Genomic DNA, 20,904 nt, shown 5'->3' with positions numbered 1-20,904 from the left:
TTTTGTGGCTTATTATTTATGTGAACAGTGAACACCCTAAAAGAGATTTAAAGCCCAAAGGAGTCACCTTTTTTGGATAGAATAAAATAATAATAATTAATAATAATAATAATAATAATAATTAAAGTTGCTCTTTTCCATGCAACCTTCCATGCAGGCAGCCAGCCACTTTAAAAAGCTTTTTTCACGTCAGTGTCTGTTTTTACAATTCACAAGACCATACCAAATTGGAAAGACAACATATTTCACAGTAAATAAACCAATTCACTTCTTTTACTGACAGACGCATTAAATTTCAAATTGTGAATTTTTTTTAAACATTATTTAATAAAAGTACAACTGTACTGTCAACTACACACAGAAGTTAAAAAATGACTAGAAAAATTACTTCATCTTAGTGTTTTGTCAAAGTTGAAAATGTATTATAAAATAATATCTTTGTACAATATAATATTATATACAACAAATATAAAATAACAATTATCATCAAGTATTTATAATATAATATAATAATCACAAAATACAAAGAAGAATGGATTACAGTTCAAATGAATGTAACTAGCCCTTTAGAGGGAGAAAGTGCCTCAAATGCAATTGCAGTGTTTGGTTGCACTTCTACTAAGCTGCCACATAAGGGGCATAATCACGCTCCGGTGAAAGCAGTTCTCTACAGTTCATTTCATTTAGCTCTTAAACTTTCAAAAAAAGAAAAAGGAACACTCAAACTGAAACTGTTTCTGTTGCACTTTATTTTACATGTACTGTTAGTGTACTTCGTGTATTTATCTAAGAAAGTTCTGGTAATAAGGTAACTGCATGGGGTAGGGTAGGTTTAGGGGTAGGTTCAGGGTTAGTACCTAGTTATTACACAGTTATTGTAATTTCTATAATAAGTACCTAGTATGTACATGGGAACAGGACTATAAAATAAAGTGCTACCCTGTCTTCCTAGAACTGTTTGCTCTCTGTGAGAGGTGGCATATCCTAGCCATTTCTCCTGTACACAGCACTGTCTGCTAGCCTTGAGACATTATTGACAGACTCCAGCTAGAATGAAGAGATTGTTATGACCCACAGTCAACATTTACTAGGGTGGAGGCTCTTGAAGTTCGTTTATGTTCAGGGTCACTGCCAAACTCTTACTGAGCTGAGGAGTCTTTGAGATTTTGCAGCATTGCATCAAGGCAAATTCCTATCGTTATTTATCATTTTGACAACAGTTCTACACGCTTCTGGATAAGAGTACAGGTGCTCTTATTTCAAAAATGTAGTTTCAGGTAACACTGTTTACTCTGGAAGTTGATCTAAGCAACAAATTATAGCCCTGCCTACAGCACTAAAGCATGTAAAATGAGACACTGGATCCAAGCCCTGAGTTATCTACTAGAGACAAACACTGTTTACATACTGAACGCGAGAACATGACAACCAATAGGCCAGGTCTAATCTCTCAAACTAGAGCAATAGAAAGTGTTTGTACGATTAAACTAAGATTATCAAATGTGTGAGTATTCCACTGAGCAATATGCATTAGGTCTTTTGTTTGGAGGTGAAAGAGTGAAATATTTCTGGTTACCCTCGTTGGCATCAGGTTTGGAATTCTTGATGAAGGCAGAGAACTTGGCAAATATGTCCATCCCTGCAGTGTTGGATTCTGGGTGTCTTGCACCCAGTTTAGTGTACCTGAGTATACAAACACATGCGTCACATAAAACCTTTTGACGGTGTTGACACATATAGGACACTTAAATTTCACTAACTTTGGAGGGCAGAGGACGTCCTCTAGGAACTCTTCGATCTTGTTGACATCGGTTTTGACCTCTCCATTAAAGGTGATGAAGGGAGGATGGGTTCCTGGAGCCAGATTCTGCAGATCAGCTGGTTTTCTATCAAGAAGAAACGTAACTATAACATTAAATACATACTTCTCTAAACTATGAAATTATCAATTTTCAATGCGAATTTGAAGACAAATCTGAATTCAAAAAACTGTGGAAATGCATTGCAGAGCCCAAAGCAATTGAATCAATTGTTTTTCTTTACAAATACTAGACGATAAGATGCCTTCAGGGCCTGCACACTACGGGGTTTTCCAGAGCACTCGCAGGCCAACACACACATACAAACAAGCATGCACACATTTACTTAGCTTTTTATAAAACCAGTAGGGTAAATGCTAACCCTACCCTCAGTTTTTTCAACTGAGGATGTTCCTATGTCCACAAAGGGAGGCTGTGAAATCTGAAAACTCTTGAGGGTTCAGGAACAGAGGGGACATATGCCACACGAGGCCGTGCAGGCAGGAACACTCTGATCTTACCAACTACAACAACAGGAAATAACCTCACACCTCTGGCATGAGCACAAGGAGCACCCTATCCCTTTTGGTGGCACAAAGTAAAGGGCAAGAGAGAGGAGAAAGTAACAGGCAGGCAAGCAAGAAAGAATGAAAGAAGTAGTAGGTATTGATAATGCAATAGTCACAGTATCACACAGTTTGATTTAATTTTAGGGTCATAAACTTTGAGCTCAACAAGTTCTCTGTTACAGCCTCCTAAATCACCGGCTGAAGATCATATGTGGAAAGTCTTAACGGAAAGAGGGAGAGAAACGGACTATACGAGTGGAAGCTCTCTTCAAACAGTCATGTAATCTCACACACACACACACACACACACACACACACCATAGATTAATGCGAAATGTTTAAATATTTAAGCATATACTTGTTTCAAAAACAAGATCAAAGAATCTTGCAGTATTCTAAGACTCGAAAACTTGGTTAACCTCATTTAAAGAAGTATTTAGGATTCACACACAGCACAGTGGATACTATATAATAGCAGGTTAAAGTCACTGCTAATATTAGATGGCTTAACCTCATTTTCAGAAGGTCAAAATATTACCACGGATCATCAGTGGCTCACACCCGGGCGTAAAAACATAGGGCCACTGCTGCCACTGTTACATGAGCGTCTTAAATTCCTCAGTGAAATACTTAAGCATGCTGACTCACACAACTGCGAATGCCTAAGACTGAGAATGAAAATTAATATCAGAGATGGCTGAAAATGAGACTCCCCAATACACACACATACACTTAGGCCATCCTTAAAAATATTCTTGTTTGCCGTAACCCGACCGACCCTGTCAATTTAGCACCGACTACATTTTTTTATTTTTTTTGCTTTTAGTCCAACCTACTTGCCGATTGTAAATTTGTGTTAAGACAGACCAATTATTTTTTACTCTTCAAACAACTAATACAAACGCAATAAAATACTATTAATTATATTTAAGTAAGTATTGTAAATATATAAACTGCCTTGGCCTACATACAAATGAAGGCTATCTTCTTTAATAAAAAAAAAAAAAACTACTCTTCAAACAACTAATACAAACAATAAAATACTATTAATTATATTTAAGTATTGTAAATATATAAATTGCCTTGGCCTACATACAAATGAAGGCTATCTTCTTTAATAAAAAAAAAAAAACTACTCTTCAAACAACTAATACAAACAATAAAATACTATTAATTATATTTAAGTATTGTAAATATATAAATTGCCTTGGCCTACATACAAATGAAGGATATCTTCTTTAATAAAAAAAAAAAAAACTACTCTTCAAACAACTAATACAAACAATAAAATACTATTAATTATATTTAAGTATTGTAAATATATAAATTGCCTTGGCCTACATACAAATGAAGGCTATCTTCTTTAATAAAAAAAAAAACCCTTGACGTAATCTGTGTTTACACGGATGTCACTGTGGCCTGTGCGTTTGCTTCATCTCCTCTCATTCTCTGTCAGAATGTTCGCGGTCACTGTTCAAAGTCATACGGGTTCGGGCACCATAATAAATCTAAAAAAAATTCATTAAAACAGCTCGACACCGCTTTAACTTGGCACGAAGTTCTGGAAAACTGTGCCCAGATCTTTTCCCATCCCTTCTCCTCTCTAGTCTAAAATCGTGACAGTGTCCACTTTATGTTCGAAAATCTATTGCACGAATCAACCAACACAAGTTTAGAAAACGAAAATTAGAAATTTATTTTAACGACCTTCTCTCGGAGCGCGTCCAGGTTTTTTATTTTTATTTTATTTGTATTTTTTTTTGAACAGGCGTCACACAGCAACTGCAGCTTCGGACAAACACGCATAACAGCAAATAATACTTCTGCACACGGTTTCTCTTTTTACAACAGAAATGTAAATTATGCCGGTATTCAGACAGTCTCATGCATACAGATAGGCTAATTCATACCGACGTCATCACAAAAATGTACTTTTTTTTTTTTACATTGAAACTTAAAAAAAAAAAATATATAGACCGACCTACCGACACTTCCGAAAAAGAAAAAAAAATTACTATTACTGCAAACCAAATATCTAAAAGTGCACACAAATTTATCTAGAATCTATACAAGTTTTTTTCCAAACAAAGACAATGTATTTCTCTATGTAAGGTTTTATCAGATTAAATTCACTTCTGGGGATGTTTCTGCCACTAAACCAAGAACCAAGAATGTTCACACGCACCTCTTTAGGTCCACAGTGGTGACGTTGAAGACTACACCCTTCAGCCACAGGATCATGAAGAGACGCTGAGAAAATGGACAGTTGCCGATACTTTCTCCATCACTGCCCGCCTGAAAGACAAAGAAAAATGTTTGTCTGACTTGAGAAATCAGTAAAACTGTCATGATTCCAATGAGTTGCTCCACATCAGCTGTGGGAATAGCAGCAAACATTTTGCAATCACTGGGTTATTATCGTACAACTCCGTACCATCGCTGATAGATCAGATTACAGCCAGAGAAACAACTAAACCACATCAAGAAAGATAACTTAAAGAATCAGAGATTTATTTGACTGGAAGATTAACTTTAACCCAGCTTCCAACACACAAACCAATATTAAGAGCAGAAGGCAAGATGACCCCGACTTAAAAACATGTCAGGCATTTCCAGTTTCAATAAATCTGTCATAACCAACTGGACAGTGAAAGCTAAAACACTGTACACTGACACGGTGTTCTTTTACTGCCGAAGAAAACCATCCAGAGACCCTTAAATTCATGAAAATGTACATAAAACAGAGCATAAATTTATTCAGTTGATAACACTTTATTTTAAGGTCCAAATCTCACTACTAACTAGTTGCTTATTAGCTTGAAAATGAATAGCATATTGGCTGTTTATTAGTACTTACAAAGCACATATTGTTGCCTTATTCTGCATGACCATATTTTAGATCCTTTAATCTTCCCCACACCTAAACTTAATAAATACTTACTAACTTATAACAAGTAACAAATTTAGTAGTTTATTGTGGGAAAACCCTTATTTAATAGTGAATGTGTTCTCTATTCTAAAGTGCTCCCATTCAGTTATTGAAAATGTACAACAGCGGAGTACTTAGATAAAGAGAATGGAATTTAGCTAGTCGTGTGACTTTATTGAGCCTGTGCTATTATGTTTTATGCATTTATTTATTTTTCAATCAGGGAAATGGCTGAGTGCCCCTTTAAAACATTCATCTTACTGTGGATAACAAGTGTATGTGTGAAATTTTTTTCAAAGACAAAGATTCCACAGTGAAGATGTCACCAAATGAGCCCACCCTCTTCCTCCGCATCTCTCGGCTGAATACCAACTCCAACACACAACAGACCATCTCTCCATGAACCCTCCACTGAGCTCCAGAAACAAGATGCTCATGACTCAGAGACTAGAGATGTTCATGTGTGCTTCAGCGATTTAGATTCAGCTAATTGTACAATGAGCTGACAGTCAGACTGACCTGACCTAACAGAAACCACTGTTCTTTGGGATTAGTAGTAGTTTTTAGAATTTTCATTCTTGGGTGAACTCACCTTACTCTATTTCAAGGGGGGAAAATCTATATCTATATATTATATATATATATATATATATATATATAGGCCTATATATTCATGCTTAAGAGAACTGCATTATTTTTCTCCATGATGCCTATCATCTGACTGCGAGTAAAACTTCCTGTGCATTTCATGTAAAGTGTTACAAATTTTGAATGAAAATTCCTAAGGAAGCTTCCTATTTAGGCAGTACAGTAGGCACAGAGGCAGGTTTCGGAACATAGCTAGGCAGAAAATATTACAAGACAACAATTAGATGAAATCACCACCATTTATAGGATGAAACCCATTCTGTACCATTACACAATCCTAAGTGGTCTGTTCTGGATTCTAGCATGTTCTCAGAGTTCAATAAATATCATAGAGCAGCACTGATATCTGAATCAGTTGTTGTAAGCTCTCGTGTTATCTGGTTTCACACGCTGAAAAGAATCCAGCAGCCCAATAAAGAACAGAAGACTTTGTTCTAGAGAGATCGCTCTCTCTCTCTCTCCCTCTCTTTCATTCTTCCTCCATCTCTTTCCTGTCCAGGCACCCTGCTGGGATCTCGTTCATACACTTTTCTCTCTCTCTCTCTCAGTGGTGAACAAAAGTTTTACTTTTGTTCAGTGTTCACTAGCAAATTGACTCATAGTTCATTTCAGTGGCTTCTCTTGTGAAGATATGCTGGTAAAGAGTGAATTTTTGTCCCTTTTACATCCATCCATTCACTGTAAGAGGGAATGGGAAGAGTCCGTCTCATTGGGTTAGGACAACAGTTTCCATAGAGACACATGGATGTAGTGTCCATCCTGTAGAAATCAGTTTATTAGGACTGACAATAGACCACACAAAACAACCCGTTACATAAACTCACAGCCAAGAACTGCAACAGTACAAAAAGATGAGGGTTATGATGATGAAGAGAAACATTCAAATCAAAGCTTCTTCACTTCTGTCTGAAAAACTTCCAAGTCTGAAAATGTCAAGAAATTAACAAAATAAGTACTGACTGAAATGAAATCATTCATATATAATATCTTTCATGTTCATCAAGGATTAATTTAATCAAAAGTACAGTGATTGTTGATTTTTTTTTATATATAACTGGTTTCTATTTTGACACATTTTAAAGTAATATTTTTTGCGAATTTTGGATTTTCAAAAAAAATATTTTAGTCTATAGAAATAAATACACATTAAGATTTAATAAATGAATGGAATATACACACACACCTCAATATTTCTTAAATGTATACAGTACACAAACATATTGCACAAACAGAATTTTTATTTTAGACGTGATTAACTGCAATGAACCGTTTTGACAGCCATATTTCAAATTGATCAAAAGTGACAATTTATTCAATATTTGCGAAATAATTAAATGCATATCAAAATAAAAATAAGATTAATATACATACAGTATTGTTCAAAATAATAGCAGTACAATGTGACTAACCAGAATAATCAAGGTTTTTAGTATATTTTTTATTGCTACGTGGCAAACAAGTTACCAGTAGGTTCAGTAGATTGTCAGAAAACAAACAAGACCCAGCATTCATGATATGCACGCTCTTAAGGCTGTGCAATTGGGCAATTAGTTGAAAGGGGTGTGTTCAAAAAAATAGCAGTGTCTACCTTTGACTGTACAAATTCAAAACTATTTTGTACAAACATTTTTTTTTTCTGGGATTTAGCAATCCTGTGAATCACTAAACTAATATTTAGTTGTATGACCACAGTTTTTTAAAACTGCTTGACATCTGTGTGGCATGGAGTAAACCAACTTGTGGCACCTCTCAGCTGTTATTCCACTCCATGATTCTTTAACAACATTCCACAATTCATTCACATTTCTTGGTTTTGCTTCAGAAACAGCATTTTTGATATCACCCCACAAGTTCTCAATTGGATTAAGGTCTGGAGATTGGGCTGGCCACTCCATAACATTAATTTTGTTGGTTTGGAACCAAGACTTTGCCCGTTTACTAGTGTGTTTTGGGTCATTGTCTTGAAACAACCATTTCAAGGGCATGTCCTCTTCAGCATAGGGCAACATGACCTCTTCAAGTATTTTAACATATGCAAACTGATCCATGATCCCTGGTATGCGATAAATAGGCCCAACACCATAGTAGGAGAAACATGCCCATATCATGATGCTTGCACCTCCATGCTTCACTGTCTTCACTGTGTACTGTGGCTTGAATTCAGAGTTTGGGGGTCGTCTCACAAACTGCCTGTGGCCCTTGGACCCAAAAAGAACAATTTTACTCTCATCAGTCCACAAAATGTTCCTCCATTTCTCTTTAGGCCAGTTGATGTGTTCTTTGGAAAATTGTAACCTCTTCTGCACATGCCTTTTTTTTAACAGAGGGACTTTGCGGGGGATTCTTGAAAATAGATTAGCTTCACACAGACGTCTTCTAACTGTCACAGTACTTACAGGTAACTCCAGACTGTCTTTGATCATCCTGGAGGTGATCATTGGCTGAGCCTTTGCCATTCTGGTTATTCTTCTATCCATTTTGATGGTTGTCTTCCGTTTTCTTCCACGTCTCTCTGGTTTTGCTCTCCATTTTAAGGCATTGGAGATCATTTTAGCTGAACAGCCTATCATTTTTTGCACCTCTTTATAGGTTTTCCCCTCTCTAATCAACTTTTTAATCAAAGTACGCTGTTCTTCTGAACAATGTCTTGAACGACCCATTTTCCTCAGCTTTCAAATGCATGTTCAACAAGTGTTGGCTTCATCCTTAAATAGGGGCCACCTGATTCACACCTGTTTCTTCACAAAATTGATGACCTCAGTGATTGAATGCCACACTGCTATTTTTTTGAACACACCCCTTTCAACTAATTCAACTAATTGCCCAATTGCACAGCCTTAAGAGCGTGCATATCATGAATGCTGGGTCTCATTTGTTTTCTGAGAATCTACTGAACCTACTGGTAACTTGTTTGCCACGTAGCAATAAAACAATATACGAAAAACCTTGATTATTCTGGTTAGTCACATTGTACTGCTATTATTTTGAACAATACTGTATATATGCCTCCCTGTTCTCTAAATACTACAGGTAATATATCAAAGCATTTCTGAGTGACTGATCACTGAAGTACTGATGCTATTTAATGATGCTGGACTGTGACAGGAAACCCAGAAAATCATGTCATGGGAAAACTGTTGACTTGTCAATAATCGTTCATCAAACGGGATTAATTTTCTGCAAACATCAGAATCGTAGGCTCCTTTTGTTTAAAGACCAAACCATCCAAATGTTAAGGAAGTCAAATCAATTGATGAAGCAGCTACAAATAGAGGTTAGTATTGGGAGAATTCGTGTTTTTTTTTTTTTTTTTTGGCTGCAGTACCAGTAAATACCCTGAAGGTTACAATGGCTGTGGATTTCCCGAGGGTGTTTCTGCTTATCTGCTCCATTCATCACAACAGAGGGCAAACTGCCTCGCCTCACACAAAAAGGTTTAATAAGAAGACCAAATGTTTGTACTAACAAGGGACGCAGAGAGAAAACTCAAAAAGACGTCAGCCATTCAAGTCCCTGCAGAATGTTTATTTAAAAGAATCTGGATTTAATTATTTGCTGGTTATAATCCAACTCCTGTGCTTTTGAACCAAGCTTTATAAAAGAAGTTTAATTACCGATTATAACACATCTTCATATGTAGTGAAGCAACAAGAAAAAAGCAGCAGCATGGGGGCTTTCATAAACTAAAGAGGATTCTCTCCTGTTTACGTATTAAGCCCTTTTCGGTCTTCAGTTCTCCCCTTTTTGTTGTTCTACTCGTATCTTCTCTCACCTCCCCCTCTGTAAGGCCTCTGAGGATGGTGGGGAGGGGAGCAGAATATATTCCAGAAATGCTGGGCATGGGGTGTTGAGTGAGGGTTTTGTTTAGGTTTTGCGACGTCGACTGAGGGCAAGCATTTCCTCTCAGACAGCTGCACACATGTCCACGCTTACATTCAAACCCATTTGATCGGACTAAAATAACTCCGCTACACAACACACCATAACTCAAGATACTGGAACATCTGTGCTGCACGCTTTTATCAGCCAATTTTGAACAGAACTGATGTTGTCCCCATAAAACCGGATGGGTCCAAATGACCTTTGAAAGATGCCCACATTCAAAAATGAACAGCAGCAGTGTGTTTTCCATCGATGTTGCCCTCTATATACATCTTTCTATTCAGAGAGGTCTCTCAGATCCATATGGATGACTCTCCAAACACAAACAGAGCCCTTTTGTTCAACACCTCTTAAAAACACATTGGGTGCATCCAAAAGAAAAGAGGGGGAAAAACAGATGGCAGTCTCAGGAAGTGAAAGACTGGCTGCATACCTTATATGGCAACCCCGAGACCTTAAGCAAAAACATAAAACTTACTCATATTCCAAAAGAATTACCAAAGACTGATTAAAAAAAAAAAAGAAAAAAAAAAGTTGAAATGTTTGGTTAAACAGGCAGAGTCTGTGAATCAGTTCTAAACACTGAATGTTTTGAATGATGTTAGTGTCAAAAGTTCCTGCATATAATTTTTCCCCCCGATTAAATAAATTAAAAACAATTGTTAAAACAGTTTACACAAGTATATTTCTCAAATTAGTTTATATATCAAATATATATATATATATATATATATATATATATATATATATATATATATATATATATATATATATATATATATATATCTATATCAACACACACACACTCCTAGTAGAAAGTATCATTTAAATGTTTGGGGTTGTTAGGGGTTTTTTTATGATAAAAAAAAAAAAAAAGATGTTAACAGATGCATTTATTAACAAAAAACACAGTAAAACAGTAATGTTGTGAAATATGTATTACATTATGCAACTTATCAGTTTTCTATTTTAACATTTTTAAATGTAGTTTTTTTCCTGTGATGGCAAAGCTGAATTTTACTTTCAATGCCACTACTCCAGTCTTCAGTGTTGCATAATACTTCAAAAATCATTCCCATATGCTGTCGTGCTACTGAAGAAACATTTATTGTTATCAATGTTAAAAACCTCTGCTGAATAATTTTTATTTTCCTTCACATTTTTCTGGATTTATTACTTAATGACTTGCAAGTTTACAAGAACAGAATTTATTCAATAAAGGATGAATAGCCACTTTAACCGAATGCATGCTATTTTGTCCAGAGAAAGATAATGTCTTTTTTGTGTGTGTTTTTAATGATGGTGTGTATAATATACACAAATATAGTTATACTAGCCGTTTTAATCTCCATTTATAACACATTTTCAGAGCAAACACTTTTAATTGGGGTTTGTCTTGAGTATCATCAAGGTTTCCAAATAAAAACGTAGTCCATCATAATGTTCACTGCTAATATGCTTTCGGGCTGAACTGTGTCACATTCTCTCTCTCTCAAGCTCAGGTGGAAGCGAAGTGTTTTAATATACTCTGTGACACTGTCAGGGCCAGACGAGGGATTTGAACTCCCAAAGGAGAAGCGCACACAGCTACAGTTGTCCAGTGGAGACAGTGAGTCATGGTGCAGTAGCTGCCGAGCATGTCACCGTCTCCATCTGATCTGCGGTCTCTGTGAGTGATCTCATCTCTTCCAGAAAAACTCTGAAGATGTCACAGAGGGCAGCTCAATCTGAAAGCATGAAAGTGGAGTCTCTCTCCCACACACACACCTCAACACAATCAGACACATTTCATAGCCCGGCACCCACTCGGCTCTCTCTTTCAGCCCTGCCTTGTTAGGCCACACTGAGATTCCCACAGGACAGAGATGTGTGTGTGTGTCTGGAGGTGGGACCGAGGGGAAGTGCCCAGCAGACTAAATTTAGAACTCTAAACAGCTAAACTCTTCGCAAATCACAATGTGCTCATTCTCCAGCCCCTGTGAACGATCTGACCACGATGTTACCTTATATGGACGGAGGGAAAAGAGGGAAGGAGAAAGAGAAAGAATAAGACCTACAGACAGAAAGAAGGATATCCCGCTTGAAAAACAATAACATACAATTTTCCAAATGACGCTCACATGAGACAATCTATGATTTCTCTTTATTTTTACATTTGATTATACAATTTCTTGCATTTTTCTTACTACTCTAAATAAAGTGTTTGTACCTTTTTACTTGAAATTGTTATATATATATATATATATATAATTTAGAGAGAGAGAGAGAGAGAGAGAGAGAGAGAGAGAGAGAGAGAGAGAGAGAGAGAGAGAGAGAGAGAGAGAGAGAGAGAGAGAGAGAGAGAGAGAGAGAGAGAGAGAGAGAGAGAGAGAGAGAGAGAGAGTAGATTTAAGATGAAATAATATTTTTGGTTATATTGCCCACCCCTTGTGAGAAAATCACTTACTAAATTATGCAAATAGGATATCCAGCTTTTAACTCTCAAGATTGTCTGTGGTGATCATAGACATCTTGAATTTACATTGAACTTGAAACATCTCTTTAAAGAAATGATAAAAGAGAGCAAGCAAAACAAGGGAAGATATGTAGACATTAAAATAAATTGCTGGGATTTGAATTCTGCATGTTTCCAGATTCATTGCAGACCTCCTAAGTTGGTGCAAACATACCCAGAACATTCCTCCTAACAAAAAAAGCAGAGCCCAGACTGATGACTCACGGCCACGCTTCCAGCCGTCATTGGTCAGCGCTCGCACACTCACATCAATGGACACATGCAGAGTCTTGCCTACACCACTGGTTACACAAAGTCGCGCCAGCTGAATAAACAAGTGTTTTTCAAATGAACAAAACACACGCAGGTCGCTTTGTTTCTGAGACGAGAGCCAATCAGCTGTGATATCTGACAAAACTAAACATGCAGATCAGCAGCAGAATCTAGACAAACCGAGACGAGCATATAGGTTAAGACTGCCACAGTAAAATCACTCCTGCTAGAAGAACCCTGTCAAATTTGCCTAAATTTAACTTTTAAAATAAAATTCAAATGCTGGCTTTGCTACAGATGTCATCGTACAGTGACATTCAATTTCATGATAGCAAAGGCACGCACACGATTCTATTTAAGACCTGTGAGGGAATCAGGCAGCACTGACACGGCTCCATGTGCTCCTGAAATCACACTCATTGGCACATAGCTGCAAAAGGCCGTCACACACAAAACAAACAAAACACTGAAAACAAGAAAAACATATACATACACACACACACACACATATATATATATATCTGACTATTAACGGAAGATGATGCAACTTATGATTAATCCAGATGAAAATAAACCAGCTATTACAGTCACTTCATTTTTGCTCTTTCTGCTTTCTAGGGCTGCTACATTAATTGATATTGACTGTAATTTTACAGTTGTAAAATAAAATACCATTATCATCATTAAATACTTTTTTTGTTAATAATAATAGCATTTATATAATGATATTTTTGTTATTATATAGCCATATTTATATATAAAACCTCAAAACTTTGGCCAAATTGTGCATCCTTGCAAACTAAATTTGCTTTACTGATAGCATACAAACTCTTCAACATTTAAATCAATATATGAATATTAAATAATTCATATCTAATTTTATATTATATATATATATATCACACACACATTATTGATAGATAGATAGATAGATAGATAGATAGATAGATAGATAGATAGATAGATAGATAGATAGATAGATAGACTCACTGCTGAGACGACTGCAATGCAGCTTTCTGGTCAGAAATGAGCGGTCCATGAACAAGACTGGCTGAGGGATGAAGAGAGAGAGGGAAGGAGGGGGTGAAAGAGTTCAAGCATGTCTTTTATCCTTCAGATTGTTCAGTAAAGACAGATTGATTTGACTTTGGTGGGACTTCAGAGGCCAAGAATGTGTCCATGTCTGTCTGTTCTTACAATCCTGTATCACTGTGTGAACATGTAAGAAGACAAACTCTCTCCAATCTATAAACAAACACAATGCCTTTTTCTCACAAATCATTTGATGCATTCAAATGTCTGTGTTTATATAAGATCCCATCTTGGCAGCTGATAAAAGACTGAATAGCATATTTAACACTGTAATTGGACTGTAAAAAAAAAAAAAACCTGACCGCTAGTTTGGGTTAAAAATGGAAGCTGTGAGAGATGAAAGGACACTCTGAGCTGTGCCATAATCCTTCTCAAACGCAAAAGGTCCTCTCGAGGTTCTGACAGACACATTGTTGTTAGCAGCACAATAGGTCTGAGTGTATGAACTCCACATGAATACCAAAAAAAATTCAACTAAATATTTCAAAAGGTCAGCATTTCCTTTTTTATTGTCAAAGGAGCAAACAGTTCCTTCAAAAATAAATGCAAAGTTAACAAATACGACCAAACTTTGGCCTTGAATTCATAAGCAGCAATTAAACTATAACTCTGCACAGAACAATCGCAAACATCAGCTAAAACACAGACAAAACACTGAAGTCATCTGACTCTGCATGCAGCATAAACAATAATTAATCTAAAGAACCAATCAAAGCAGAGCAAGGGTTATTGTGGTTGCATCATCAGCACCTGGACGGTGTAAAGCACCTGAGAGCCAGTGTCCTTCTGTTGAGTAAACATTACCTGGGTCACATGGTGATCTGGCTCACTTTACAGAGCTAGTTTTGACCCTGTATGCACATGTAGGTAGAGGATTGGGTAGATTATTAATGATCTATGTATTTTAAAGAAAATGTAAATGACACTTGTCAATGCAAAACTGAGCAATAGTTATAACAATATTTGCTTTTGTAAGACCTTTTAAATTAGGGATGCACATATATTAAAATTCAAGAATATAGATAAGAGAATAATACATTTTGTTAATTATTTTAATTGTTATGGCAGATAAACCAAAAAATCTGTAATTTTTTTAAAAAGAACTTTTAAAAACATTTATTTTAATCTTTTTCAAATATATACGCACAATTAAAGGAGTAGTTCACTTCCAGAATGAAAATTTCCTGATAATTTACTCACCCCCATGTCAGCCAAAATGTTCATTTCTTTCTTTCTTTCTACGGTCAAAAAGAAATGTATGGTTTTTGAGGAAAACACGCCAGGATTTTTCTTAATATAGTGGACTTCAATGGTGGTTGAAGGGCCATTATATATATATATATATATATGGGATATTCTATATGGGATTGTGTAGAGTCCTTTGACACTGTTGGCTACCATTGAAGTCTTTTATATGGAGAACAGACCTGGAATGTTTTCTAAAAATATCTAGAATTCACCACACTTATAGATGTTGAATTGAATGGAAGCGTTTCCGTAAAAAATAAAAATAAGCCTAACATCCAGTAATCATAAGAACTGCAAATCTTTGCTCTGTCCAAGGCTTCATTACTTCTGCATCATACTCTAGAGAAGTCACATCAATTTAAGAGACGCTGATCCCATTAAAGCTCTGAGGTTGATCTCTAAATCTCAAATCCATTAGGAGCACACTGAGGATAGATAGCCAACCAAGAGAAAAACAAAAGCTTCTAAACCAGCAAGCACTGATCAGATTCAGCCGCACAAGAAGTGTGTTCGGGCCCTTTTTGAAATGTACTGTACATCAGCAAACGCTGCTGTGTGCTTTACTGCGATCAAAGCAAAAATCTGAACGTCCACGTGGTGAAGATGACCAGCAGGTGCGGCTGTACAGAGGGAGGGAGGAGGGGAGACGACTGCATTATCAGCCGCCAGCAGGAGCAAGGTTTGCCTGGTTTCTATGGCAACAAAGGGGCTGGTCCTGCTGTGATGTGCAGGAAGAAAAGGTGGAACAAAGATGCATTACATACATGCTGTTAATTATGAATGAGAGAGACATAAAACGACAGAAAGGAAGAGAGCGAGGTCAACATTATCTTTCTGCTGCAGGATGTGTGCACTTTCAAACAAAAAAAATGAAACTCTCTTTGCCCAGGTGCAATAGAAACAAAACACAGACAGTGTAAGTGTCACTGCAGCACATCTGATATCAGCAGACTCTGAATAAGAGTGACCGGAGGTCTCTCTTCATGCCGTTCCACATCAAACCACAAAAGCAGGAGAACGGTTTCCCTGCTCATGCACTAATTTTTTTGATGATGATTCCCTATGTAATGATCAGGCAACACTGCTGTGTGGTCAGGCTGAATCTAAAAATATGACCGCAGCAATAAAAGACAATCATTTCTAGACTTTCCCCATTCATAAAAACAGCATCACATGAGATCAGGATCACGGAGGACTACAGCATGCTACCACAAAAATATCAAGCACTTCATACAGTGTGGCATCATAGCAAGACACTCTTAAAAATGGCAGCAGGATGGAGACTTTATTGTAAAAACACTAAATGCAAATTAGAGTTTTGTGCAATTGTTTGCATTAGCTAGAAGCCATCTAAAGGTTAATGTACTTATGAACATTGACAAAATGTACTCAAATGCTCTCTAAAGTGAGAATATATATATATTATTGGTTATAAATATTTCTAAAAATATTATGTGTGTATATACACACACATAAAAACATTTATTTAAAAATAAAGCATTTTAAATTCAAAGAATATATTTTTTGTTAAAAAAAAAAAAAAAAAAAAAGCTATATGCACTAAAAATGTATTGCATTTAAAAACTTCAATATAATAAAAGAAATTAGAAATATTTTTTAAAGAAAATTATTTTCAATATTTCCTACCCAAAGCTCAAATATAGTACAGTAAAAACAAATGCAGTAAAGAGAACTGCACTTTTCAGATTTACCTGGGGGGGGGGGGGGGGGGGTTAATCTATCAGTCAATCGGTTAGAAACCAAAGCCCATACTTAAAATATCAGTCTCTTCTAATGTTTTCTAGGGTCACTTCACAACTTCCAAAAAGAGCTGACCTATACATGTGCCTTGTAACGTGACAAACTGCTTTTATGTTCTTTGAATTATTAATTACAATCCATTTAATACAGCAGGGGCATCCTTTAATTAAAGCCTCGGGAATCATATACACCTGGTCAGCGTTTTCACGTCTGAGATCCAAAGTCTTCTGAGCTTTAATGCACCAGTAGTTTAGGAACCATGCGGGTCGGAGAGGAGAGCATGTCGTAACACACTTCTAAACAGATCTCTCAGTCTCTAAATATCCACTGCTAGGAGCCCCCTCCTATTTCTGGAACTCCCTCCCCTCCTCTTCACACCCTCCTTTCAGTCTTGCAGGAGTTTTCCCGCTCTGCCGGGCAGAAGGCCTTTAGAGGGAGAGAAAAAGAAGAGAAAGGGAAAGAAAGAGGACAGCAGGGTTCCAGAAGTGGAGAGGAATTCGAATAATTCCAGTTTGATTACTCAAAGATCCAAGGAGGACCAGATTCCTTCGCTTCAGTTTATATTGGAAATGACGAAGAGTTTAGTCTTAAGAAGCAAACCAAAGATAAATAGATCCTGACACCATCTCTGATTACTATAAACACAGACTGATTCCTGTGTGGAGTTAAAATATGAAACTCTGTTATGAAGGCAAACAATGCTGTAGTAGATACAGAAACAAAAGGCGGTTTCATCCATTCAAAGGGTATTAAATACAATGTCCTTTCCTAACAGACAAAACTCTGGCAGAGCACATTTGAGCTCTTTCGGCTCCAGTGTGGGTCACTCTGTATCCTGGACCGGACGGATTTCCTGCGGTCGGGATTGGGAACTGCAGATGTACATTGCTGTCGGTTTCCCATGCAAACCCGCATGCTTTGTGCATCTGGCTGAGGGAGCAAACTCTTATCCCTTTATTTTGTTACATATAATCATAAAAATCATAAAAATCTAAAAAGGAGCAGCACATATACAGATATTGAGAAAAAAGCCTCCACCCATTGACGTTCACATGGACACAGTGTCATCATCGTTCACTCTTATTGTTAAACACAACGGATGAATCGATTCTCTGACATTGTTTTTAGACATATTAAGGTGGTCGCTTTGACTGTTAATTGTTTACTTATCAAGAGAAAACTGAATTGTAATTCAAGTTACAACAGAAGCCTGTAACGTTAGTGTGAACGTGTAGGACTGACAGACTCGGTCTCCATTCACTTTCATCACATCTTTTTAGTAAAGTGACCGTTTTTCGTTCACTCTAAAATATAGTTTGCATTAACAAACAAACATTATTCGTAGAGATTTGTATGAATATATGATGACAAAATTTTAATTTTTGGGTGCGCTATCTCTTTACTTCAACGACTGGAGTTTTCAGTCAGGCTCTTACCTTCACAAAAAGCTCGATGACGGGTTCGTTATCCCCCTTTACACCGTTCTGAGGTACCGAGAGAGACATCCCCAACTTTTGGCTTTAGACTCGTTCGCAAACAACAAACCTCGATTTCTTCACCTTGGCACAAAAAGTTTTCCTTTCACGCCTCCCTCTTTCTCGAACCGAGTCTCTCGAGCACAAATACCACTCTGCGGTTTTTCCAAGGGCAACCGAAAAACAGAGAGTCCGTTAAAATAAAATAAAAAATGCCACTTTTTTTCCACGAGGTCCCGCTGCTTAGAAACACATCACTGAAAAACCTATATGTCTCCTCCGACAGAAATGTGGAAAAGCAACTGGAGTATTTAAGGCGGTGATGTCATGCGCAGAGTGAACGAAACGGGCGCGCGCAGAATCAGTAACGTTATAGAGCACCATCCCGCGTGCACTAGAGAGCTGGCGTTTCCTTAAGTGTTTTATAATACTGCTAATTTGGATAGTAAAGTTATTTGACTTGCATTATAAGGACAGTATGAGTCATGTTTTACTGCTAGTGAAAAAGCGCTTTGCAGCAAAAAGGTAATCAGTTTCAGTAAGATTGTTTAGCCATAAATATATTTAGGGCTACCCCTAAAAAATTGAATAATAATAATATCGTTAAAATGATAGAATATTTTGGCGGGAAACTGGTTGGCGTGGATTTATTTAATGTTTTGATTCAAATGATTCAAATCTTGTGTTCACTGGTCCATTAGTGTCTTTTTCTGTAAGTTACCATTATACCAATAGGTGGCGACAATTGACGATTTTTTTTTTTTAAGTATCCTTATTAATGCCTTAGTTAAAAGCCTAATAACAAAGCAGATCTCCCACTCCAGCGTTTTGTCTATTTGTGATACCCAGTCAGATTTTGCTACTTTCAACCAAAACAATAGGTAGTACAACTCAACAACAAAAAATTATACTTGTCAAATTATGATTTATTAATGTCCACACCTACCCTTTACTGTAATGCAAATGCAGTAACTACTGTTGTTCAGCATGAGAAAAATGACGCAATATTGATGTGCCCAGGTAAGATAAATTGTCAGGAGAGTGGCATGTCAGTTGCACATGGCGTTGTCTTTTAATAAGTAATTGGCAAAATCAGCATGCATTCAATTCTAAATAGAACAAAAGAAACAAAATGCTACAGATCATAACAGAACATGCAGCCTAAATATAGAAACTAGTACAAGTTCTAGATTTGACTAGTGATTATCTCATAAACCCCAAAATGTGGTTGTTAAAATAGCAGTTTTACATAATTGTTTTTTAAACCGAGAAAAAGTTATACTAATCGAACATAAATTGCGAAGGTAATTTGGTTAGCCATGTTTGGCTTCGTAGTTCCCTAAAGAAACCCCAAAATTAGACAAAGCAAAAACAAAACGAGCAAGTATCTCCGTTTAGGTCTTTGTTATGAACAATGATCTTCCAGCACAGTGCACAAAGAAACACAGCTGATCCAGAAACAAAGCTCTCCATCACTTAGTCTGACCTCTAGGGACAGCCATAAAGACAGACTTCATGTTTATCTCTTAAACGCCTATGTATTCTCACAGCTGCCTGTGGCCAGTTAGGAAGCAGGTGGCATTATAAAATAACAACCAGGGCATAAACATTGTTGCCTTGGGCTGTTTTTTGCAGATCAGTCCTTGTTTAACCTGCACTACATAAGAACTCACTGAGCTTTCATTTGTTGCTACTGAAGATTTGTCACTAAATGTTGCCAAGGTGACAAGATAACACATGTACAGCAGTTGATTATCATGTGTCATCACCAGACCTGGAACACCACAGGCTTTCCGAAGAACCTTCTAGACCACATTGGATTAGAAAACATATGTAAAACAGCCTTGTATCATCTCAAATGCAATGCATGTAATGCTCTCATACTGGCTTGTTTTCTCATTTAGCCAATTCTGGGGAAATCAACAAAATTACAGATGTAAACATAAAATTTTTTATGCAATTTAAAGAAAAGGATTTGAGACCAAAAACTTTTTTTTTTTTTTCAATTTTAATGTGACTTTGTTCAAAGCCTGAAATTACTGCAGGCTCCAACAATTTCAAACACAACTTAGGTTACAAAAAATATAAAGCAAAAAAATAAAGGACGAAAACAGACTTCACTGATTTGTTCTCAAGTGCACAGTAGAGCTCAAGCACTGCCACAATGCTCAGTTAAACAGAGAAAGCAGCTTGCTGGATCCGCTCTCTGGGTGTTTTGGTTTATTGATCATGCACACAAGAGGACAAACACGCAGGGGTCTGCTGTCCACACAAACAAAACTCTCATAAAAAGTCCTGCTGAAGTAAAGAGAATTCATAGGCTAACTTGTACATTATTAACTCAGAACTGCAAATAAGCTTTTCAATTTGTTTTATCATGACCATAAAAGCTACACAGGAATTATGGGGGAAGGGAGAATTGGGGAATAAAAAAGGGGTTTGTTTTTCGGATAAAGTTGTCAACAGTATTTAAGGGTGGAAAGGAGGGCAGAATCTGATTAAGAAATTTCAGTTGCTCAATCATTTCCACATCTAAAAAAACTCCTCAGCAATAAACATGCCAAAAAAAAATCCAAACTAACAAAAGTCTAGGGTGAATTTGGACATCTGTACATTCTAAAGCTGAACCAACATCAAACATTTAAAATGCAGAGAGTGGAAGAGAAAGAGGGAGATGTGGGGTGTGATGGATATTTCCTCAGGACTGAGATGATGGGGACATCTGGGCCTTCCT

The 20,904-nt window shown here is 36.8% G+C and overlaps 1 protein-coding gene across 1 annotated transcript; it reads right to left on the bottom strand.

The window, feature by feature from the left end:
• Positions 1-1,481: 1,481 nt before the first annotated feature.
• Positions 1,482-18,495, bottom strand: LOC113070391 (chloride intracellular channel protein 4-like). Its single transcript, XM_026243675.1, has 4 exons — positions 18,132-18,495; positions 4,554-4,663; positions 1,761-1,886; positions 1,482-1,683 (listed from the first exon to the last, which is right to left on the bottom strand). The coding sequence occupies exons 1-4, from the start codon at positions 18,198-18,200 to the stop codon at positions 1,497-1,499; spliced, it is 492 nt and encodes a 163-aa protein (XP_026099460.1). The 5' UTR covers positions 18,201-18,495; the 3' UTR covers positions 1,482-1,496.
• Between the last annotated feature and the right edge of the window lie 2,409 nt (positions 18,496-20,904).

Source organism: Carassius auratus, unplaced genomic scaffold (genome assembly GCF_003368295.1).
Source record: "Carassius auratus strain Wakin unplaced genomic scaffold, ASM336829v1 scaf_tig00003833, whole genome shotgun sequence".
NCBI classification, from domain to species: domain Eukaryota; kingdom Metazoa; phylum Chordata; class Actinopteri; order Cypriniformes; family Cyprinidae; genus Carassius; species Carassius auratus.
The sequence above is the reverse complement of the archived record's forward strand: the minus strand, read 5'-3'. Positions and strand labels throughout refer to the sequence as shown.